The sequence below is a fragment of the Anguilla anguilla genome, chromosome 13, assembly GCF_013347855.1.
Source record: "Anguilla anguilla isolate fAngAng1 chromosome 13, fAngAng1.pri, whole genome shotgun sequence".
NCBI classification, from domain to species: domain Eukaryota; kingdom Metazoa; phylum Chordata; class Actinopteri; order Anguilliformes; family Anguillidae; genus Anguilla; species Anguilla anguilla.
In genome coordinates this window covers 4,945,782-4,954,543 of record NC_049213.1, presented here as the reverse complement: position 1 = coordinate 4,954,543, position 8,762 = coordinate 4,945,782, and the positions used below count along the sequence as shown (strand labels likewise).

The 8,762-nt window shown below is 37.4% G+C and overlaps 1 protein-coding gene across 1 annotated transcript; it reads right to left on the bottom strand.

Moving 5' to 3' along the window:
• Positions 1-468: 468 nt before the first annotated feature.
• Positions 469-5,914, bottom strand: pfdn5 (prefoldin 5). The gene is made up of 6 exons (XM_035386709.1): positions 5,787-5,914; positions 4,861-4,963; positions 4,512-4,543; positions 3,143-3,217; positions 2,239-2,344; positions 469-1,496 (listed from the first exon to the last, which is right to left on the bottom strand). The coding sequence occupies exons 1-6, from the start codon at positions 5,850-5,852 to the stop codon at positions 1,417-1,419; spliced, it is 462 nt and encodes a 153-aa protein (XP_035242600.1). The 5' UTR covers positions 5,853-5,914; the 3' UTR covers positions 469-1,416.
• Positions 5,915-8,762: the final 2,848 nt, after the last annotated feature.

The window sequence follows — 8,762 nt, the reverse complement described above, 5'->3', positions numbered from 1 at the left end:
GATCAATTGAAAAGCCAGGCCTAATCACCAAATCAGTGCCCAACCTCACTAATGATCTTCTGGTTGAATAGAAACAAATCCCTGCAGCAATGCTCCAACATCTAGCATAAAGCCTTCCCAGAAGAGTGGAGGGTGTTATAGCAGAAAAGGCTGGAACAACTCCATATTAATGGCCATAATTTTGGATGAGATATTGGATGTCAACATACTTTTGGCTATGTAGTGTATATCAAATGCTACAAATGGGAAATGCCATTTTATACAAATACAATCCTTCAGAGAATAAGTTTTGTTTTCAACAATTTTCTTTCCTAAAAAGACATGTCAAAATTATTGCCACACCTGTTTTCAATACTTTTGTACACCTCCCTTCACAACAATGACTTTACTAAGTGTCCTTCTATGTCTTATTAGATTTTTGATTATTAGATCTTTGTCATTACATTACAGTACAGTACAGGACCTTCGAAATAAACTTGAGCAATTTTATTTGTCCATTGCTGTATTTCAGGTGTTTCAACATACAAGAACATAAGAGTACAGTCATTTTATTCAACTTCAGACATTGCATTCAATTGTGAGTGTATTATAACAGTCAAGAGCTGAAGAAATCACCAAATATTGTCAATTTAACGTGATATCCAGAGTGCAATGAGCCATCCCACCTCTGTTCACACAGAAACGTACAACAATAAAAAAAGGTTAATTGAAAATTCTTAAATGACTGGACTGCAGTGACAGCAATATTTAATCACATTCCACAGGCCACAAAAGCACTGACGCAAAAACAATGTCATCTGATACACATATGCAGAACAGCTTGTTCATCAAACTAAACATAACCACATGGGAGCATGTGTTCCAACCAAATTGTTTAACCGACTGAGGACGTGCATCATTATCATTTATATGTAGTGAGTCTCTGTGGCTTTAGAGTTTATTAGGCAAGATGACCATGCTATTGAACACTGTCAAATAACTCAAGACCCTGCCCCTCAGTGTGTTAACATCACTTTTTCCCCCCCATTGCGAACCTTTTTGTTTCAGATGTAATACACAGTAAGAATGAAAGGAAATGGTAACTTTCTTTCCTCTCCAGTCTTTTTTGCTCCTCCATCCCACATACTTATGAACGGGGGATACTTCTTTAACTCAACTCCTATCAGGCCCTAGCAGGACTATTTACACAATGTCCTGGGACACCTTTGAATGATGCATTTTCAGTGACAATTGACTTAAACAGTGTGCATTCCAGCTCTTGTCTTTAACCAACATAGCTTGAAAGAGTGCAATTTCTTCTTCTGAGTGTTACTTGTTCCAATGACAATTTATTGCAATATTCTGTGTTGAAGTCCGCTAACTACTTTTTAATAAGCCTTCCCTCTTCCCTTGGCCCTCCCACACCCAGAATTTCTCTTAGGCCTTGGCAGTCACAGCTTGTGATGTCTGTTGACTGTGCAGTTGCTGAATCTTCATGTTCATGACTTCAATTACAGCTGGAAAATAAGAAACAGAGAAAATTATTTAGGTGCAACACTGTCACAAACTGTCAGTCTATGCTGCCACTTACTGGTTGTTCATCTGCTCATATTTATTTTTAATATGTTCATTAAAATTATTTATATATATGTGTATTTCTTAAAAGATAGGAATGTACACCAAAATTAATGAGCTGTAGACTAATAAACAATAATCTGAACAAAAAGGTCACACATTTTGTAAACAGAGCAGCAATCTTTTCCCACAAAGAACTCAAAAATTCATGAATACCCAACCCGCATATAAAGCTCCAGTACATAACACAGCAAAAAAAAAATCATTGTGATAGCAAGGCTCATTAGATAACAGTGCCATGAAAAAAATTCATTTCATTTTTCAATGATCAATACTTTCCAAGTAGTTTTGCACAAAAGACTAAAAGACTACAGGGGATTGCATTGCACTTGACCACAAATTGATTTTCTATGTACTTTTTTATCTTATGGTTTAAAATGAACGTCAATGTCAATTGACGGTAGTTTTGTGTCCCCATTCTTGTAAATCGTTTGACATTTACATTTAATAGCATGGAATACTGGCATATAACCACTGGTAGCTTTTTCCCAAAAATATTGGTCAACAAACATCTTATTTACTGGATGCTGGAGTAATAGCAGGGCCAAAAAGTATGATTCAGCATTCTAAATCTGGAGAATAACTGCTCATAGAGGGCTAAAGAAACAAGAAAAAAAATCTCACCCTGCTTCATAGCATGCTTCTCCTGCAGGGCCGGCTGAATCTTCTCTATCTGCTTCGTAAGGAAGTCAATTTTGCGCTTGAAGAATTCTCTGGTTTCTTCCACGTTCTGGGGTAAAACAATCAAGAAAATCAACATCCATTTTTATGTACATAGTTTAGTCCACAGGGCATCATGCAACTGGGGGTTGTGTTGCCTAGGGTACAGGAGGGTTCAGTCGGTTAGGGGTCCGTGTTTCAACACTATCTAGCAGCAACCCCTAGGTCGATTGGGGACCTATGGACTGTGGTGTGTAGTGCGAAAAGAAGCATCTGGCAACACCAGAGTGTTTCAGAGGAGAACGGCAGTTCACCCTCCCAAATCGGCAGGGGGGTTTGTGTGTGAATGCAGCTTCAGCTGTAGAAAGATGGGCATTTGAAATAAAGGTGTGAATTGAACATGCATAGCAGCATGTTGGGTGCCAAATTTATTCAAATAAATAAACGAATATGGTTTAATTTTGGGCTAAGCTTCGTAAAACCTGCCATGATATGGTGCAATGACAATGTCATCATCATCATAACCTTTATTTAATTCTCGGAGGTACAACTGAGGGCCAGGCCCTCATTATCAATGTAGCCAAGATTACAAAAACATTTAAGACACAATAAGTATAATAAAAGATCACAGAATATAGCAACAGTAAAACCAACATAGTATGTAATAATAACTTGAATAAAATAAAATAAATAAAATCAAGCACAGATAAGATCAAAAACAGATACAATCAGAGACAGGAATGTTCAAAACCAGCGATCTAATCTGCCCATAAGTTGGGCATTAGTTGGGTACTCATGCATTCACCCATATTCTGAGACTCCTTTTCTCACAGTCAATACGGGAGGTAGTTTCAGATTTTCATCTCACCTTTTCCACATAATAGCCTGTTCCTACATCCACCAACACGTGCTCCACATCACTGAGAGTCCCAGGAACATACATCTTAAGGAGAAGGGTTAAGGGACACAATGCCGCTTTGAAGACTTCCATAACACTATGGGACAGACTCTTACAAAACAATAAAAAATAAACAAACGCGTTTAGAATTTTCACACGTATCAATTAGTGCCGATCTAAAGCCAAGCGACAATGCCCTCCAAAATGAAACATACTATGAACATTCAGCCATATTAAGCATGTTAGATTAACTTAATTGTTAGATTTACTTAATAAAATTGTGGACACTGGTTGCATGCAATTAAGTATATGTGACATCTTCAACTTAATCAGTTTGTCACAGCCTTCTTTTGCTAATAAACCTTGTCTGCTACTTTCGTTATAGTAATCAAGCAATTGAGAAGATTACAAATAGTATTGTACTTGCAGCTAAATTCTTCATTCATAAGCAAAAATTCCAAAAGAATATACCTTAAGTCAATATTTTTTAAATTGGTTTTACGCAAGTTATGGACTCCTTGAGACTTATTGACAACTGCAAGAATGCATGTTTTCTCAAGAATTTTGATAAGATCCTACAGTTTCCCTGTTTCTGAGAATTTCCATTTACTTATTTTATTTACTCCTTATTTCTTATGTATTTTTGTTTACCTTCAAAATGATTGTATTATTTACTTACATTGTCATCTTCTTAAAAGTACATATTTCTTAATTTAATGGAGTTGTAGTGTGTGTTCTTGAACTTGTTTTTTTGTGTGCAAGCACAGATTAATTTTTTTGAGCGTAGACATGACATAGTGAAAAGCTATCGCTGGAAAAGTAGATCACAAGTCAAAAAAGTGCGGGCACCCCAGCAGAGAAGAGTCTTTGCGACAGCTTTCTGTAAAAAGCGCTATACAAATAAAATTGATTTGATTTGATACTTATAGTTGAAAACTATTATCACAAAGCTATTGTCTATTTGATACCGACTTGCTTCTATTTGACAGCATAAACATTTGTAACATCACACACCTTCTCTTTCCAATGCAGTTTAGAGTGAAACTGGACAATAAACAGGCCGAAGACAAATACAAAATATTACAGCCTTAATCCACGAACAACCCTCATAACTGTGTCCAGAGTGCCAATGGTGTCCCCCCACCCAAAAACCATTATGTTCAGCCACTAAAAAGACACCAACTGGCCCATATCTCGCAAAATCATCCACAGTGGAAGCATTCCTCTTCATATTACCCATAACCCACTGCAGGCACGCTCATCTCAGACTCCGAAGTCTGACAAGCTGGGGCTGGCCAGACTGCAGGGCCCATATGGCATAGAGAATTCATAAGGATACAGAGCTGGTGAGGGGGACCAGAAGCTCTTTTCCTGGGTGAAGAGAAAGAGGAATGGGAGGTGATGGTTTAGTTCCTATTTTTTAAGATTTTGAATTCCACAAATTCAATAAGCACTACAGGAAATACATTAAGAAACTTCCTTACTTAATATAGCAAGTTTAGCAATGTTTGGCTTTTTTTTTAGCTTCCTATAATATGTAGCCTATATATTTAAAAATTTACACTACAAGTTGAGCTGGCTTTGCTCCTGCCCTTGATAACAGTACCACAGTACCCTGCTCAGATAAGATCACTGCCATGTACAGCTGTAACATTATCCATCCTGTCAAATTGGTCGTAATGGCCCACCTTCATTGTCCTTGTTGAGAACGCCCAAACTGTCCTTGGCCTCCACATACTTTGTCTGGGCTATTTTCAGTTGACCAATTGAAGAAGTCAAGAACTCGATTTCCTGTAAAATAGTTTTGTTAATTTGCTTATAAAACCACTGGACAGCAGTCATTGTGGTTACTTCATGTATGCTTGCTCGGTCTACTATGCGTTTACAGCTGTGAAATAAACGAAATTAATGACGACCTGCACAATGATCATTAGATTACTAAATTAATCACAAGTCACTGAGGATGATTATGCATTGACTTGGGAAACTCGCACGCTATTTTACCAAGCATTGTATACAGTACATAAAATACTGATATACACTGACAAATTAACATGCTAGCTCACTATAGAATTTCTGCCTTGGGAATAATTTCGTTTAATGTCTGTATTATAAACCACTCCTATCTGACTAACGAGGCAGCTAGTTAAAGCAGTTCACCAAACACTGAATGACTCGACAGCACACCGTTTAGGCAGAGGACATGAGAAATGTGAACAAGAGAACTCAAGGCTAAGGTTTCCTGCACGATATGGTTTTTGCTTGCTTGCTAGATTAAGCACATTGTGCATCAACTGACACAGTCAAGCAGGCAGGCTTGGCTTCACAGTTCGCCGAACACAGAATGACTCGATAGCGCACTGTTTAGGCAGCTCACAATCAAGAGGAGATGATAAATATGATCAAGAGAACTCACGGCTAAGGTTTCTTATATCGTTTTTGCTGGTTTGCCAAGCACGTTGTGCATCAACTGACATGTTAGCCAAGTAGAGGCCGGGTTCAGCTTCAATTTGTTGCACACAGAATCTGTCGTCGATTAAAATTTCGTTTGTTTCTTGCATTATTTAACCTGATCACAAAATCAAACATGAAAAAGATGTTTGTGAATAAGTACCTGTTCCAGCTGGCCCTTCAAACCTTCCAACTGTGGGAGAGATAGTTCGGTTAGATTCACCGCCATGTTGAACGCCTGAGGAGTGTGAAGCAGGCGATAAGTAACTTCCGTTACGCGCGAGAGAGAAGAAAATTTCACAATAGTAGCTCACATTTGCGGCTTTTTCCAAGTTTTTGTGCCAGCAAACAAATCTTCATAAATGAATTTCATTAATTGGTTAACCAAATTTATTATTAATGCAACATTTGGCTATAGTCTGTGAGCCAGAACAAATATTGTTCTCTAGGAAATGCAAAGAATTGTAACACAGTCAGTTGGCTGAAATGGGTTCTTCAGATGTCTACTGTTACCCGGGTCCCCATTCACCTCCTAGTCACTAGCCCCTCTGTTTTGGGTTACTCTTAATTCCATCACCCTTGGAATTATGGTTGGAGTTTAAACTATCGGTACAACTGCCCTGACCATGTTGCTGATGCAGATGCCCGTCATAGCCAAGTAGCATCCTCTGCCATTGATATGAGGTGCCTCTGCCAGACGTGCTTTTTTTTTTTTTCTTCCATTTTTGATGAGGCAGATCCTATTTTGATGTGGCGGATCAAAGACTCTTTCCTAAATTCCATAGAATGGCAAAATTATGAGGTAAAATGAACCACGTGCCCTGTGATCAATAAACAATCCTATAATTAAATCAAATATTATCCAGTATCGCACAATACACATCAAAGATACCCTTAGAACTTGCAATTTACAATACTGTTGGGTTTAACAAATTTTGAATTCTTTGCTTTTTTGTGATTCCTAAAATGCAAATGAGTGTGGATGTAGTTAAACCCCAGTCATAATTCCTAGGGCTTAAGGATATTGTTTGAAACTTGTCTGATCTTTATAGTAGACCATTAAGGAACCCATTCCACCACATTCTTACTGAGTTAGAATCCTTTGATTTTACAGAAGAGAAATATTTGCATGGAGATAATAATTACAACCCACCCAGAAACAATTTGTACAGTAATACAGCAGTGAGAAACCCCAACAAATTATTTAAAAACTAGACATTTAGAAAAATCAGATTCATCACACCACAATGATTTAGTTCCTGTTTTTTAAGATTTTGAATTCCACACATTCAATAAGCACTACAGAAAATACATTAAGAAATTTCCTTACTTAGTTTAGCAAGTTTAGTAATGTTGAGAGTACAACATTTAAGAATTTGCTATTCCTGTGATATTCTACTTTAGCTTCCTATAATATGTATATATTTAAAGATTTACACTACAAGTTGAGCTGGCTTCGCTCCTGCCCTTGATACAATGTTTAATGAATCCATAATATTTTATTATAATTATAAAAAGCAATATTAAAAAAACATGAATTAATTATATCCATGAAGTTAAAAAAATGATGTTTTGTAAAATGTACACGTTTTAATAACTAATTCATTTAATAACTCATGAAAGCAGTAATGTGCAGTTTTACAAACACAGATTTTAAGTTGTTTCAGGATTTAAGCGGAAACTCTCATAATTCTAGTAAATGTAACCTGTGATGCATCAGCTGTGGTCAGAATTCTAATACCGCTAAAGAACTGTTAATTTGACAGAAAACGTTCGCAAATATAAACCGTCCGAAAACCGGAAGCACAGTATTTCAACTGGCCAGCTTTCGATTCTCAACCTCAACACTGGATGTAATGTCGCCCCCTGCTGATATCTATGCTCTTCTCTCAAATAGCCAGTTTCCCCCTTGAGCTCAATTCCTTTTTGACAGCAAAAATGAAGCACTTCCACTCAAATATTAATGTATTGCATTATATTAGAAAAATAAATCACATATGTTCTTACACACAAAGATATGATTATTTTTTATAATTGAAAACATTTGCACATGTCATTTATGTGAAAAAACCATTGCCCCCTTAAACTTCCTATAATTTGATATCAGCCTTTCACTTCGCTGTGGAGGAATTTTAGCCCACTCGTCTTTGCAGAACTGCTATAATTCTGACAAATTGTCAGGTTTTCAAACATGAACTGCTCATTTCAGGCCCTGCCACAGCATGTCTATTGGGTTGAAGTCAGGGCTTTGACAGAGCCACTCAACAACTTTCATTTTATTTTGTTTCAGCCATTCAGCAGATGCCGTATAACCCAATTACGCTTCAGCTTCAGCTCATGGACAGAGGATCGTACATTCTCCTTAAGAATTTATTTTCTGGTACAGAGCAGAATTCATGGTTCCGTCAGTAATGGCAAGTTGTCCATGTTCCTAGGCAGCAAAGCCTCCCCCACCATCACACTACCACCACGTTTGACACCACCTAGGCATGATATTCTTATTGTGAAATGCTGTACTTGCTTTACGGAAGACATAATGGAACCCACGTCAACCATAAAGTTCCACTTTTGACTATTGTTTTTGCAAATGTGAGAAAAGGATTGACATTTCACTTGGTTAGCAGTTATATGCATATATATATGTGTGTGTGTATATATATACACAGACAGGTAACAAATAAAAGATAAAACCTGAATAAATGAGTAGAGAAACATAAATGCAGATGCTTCCTTACAGGTGTACTGCATGATACAATTAAGCAATTAACATCCTATCAAGCTCTGTGGCATGTATAGAAATGCTAGCAGACCCAGGTGACCTTGATTTTGAATGAAGAAGCCAGGCCATAGAGTATACATAGGAACTGGAGATGGTAGCTTTTCATATGAAATATAACTACCATTAAGAGTTTCAGAGTACCATTGTGGAAGTTACATTTTGCCGTCAAAACTCCTGATACTCTCCATTAATTTCAAAGGGAGCTCCAGTGTTTTGCCCTCTGCATGCACAGTACAGGCTTACTTCCGGGACTTCACAAGCTTAGGTTAGCTGAAGGCGTGCTTTCCTGTCTAGTTAAATAGGCACTTCTATTGTGCCACACACACTCATTAAAGCTGCATCAATCCAATGGGCATCAAG

Coding starts and splice junctions, on each gene's coding strand:
- pfdn5 (XM_035386709.1), bottom strand. CDS start 5,852: ATGGCGGTGAATCTAACCGAACTATCTCTCCCACAGTTGGAAGGTTTG. Junction 4,964..5,786: donor TGAAGGGCCAGCTGGAACAG/GTACTTATTCAC, acceptor ACTATTTTACAG/GAAATCGAGTTCTTGACTTC. Junction 3,218..4,511: donor TGGTCCCCCTCACCAGCTCT/GTATCCTTATGA, acceptor CTTCTCCTTAAG/ATGTATGTTCCTGGGACTCT.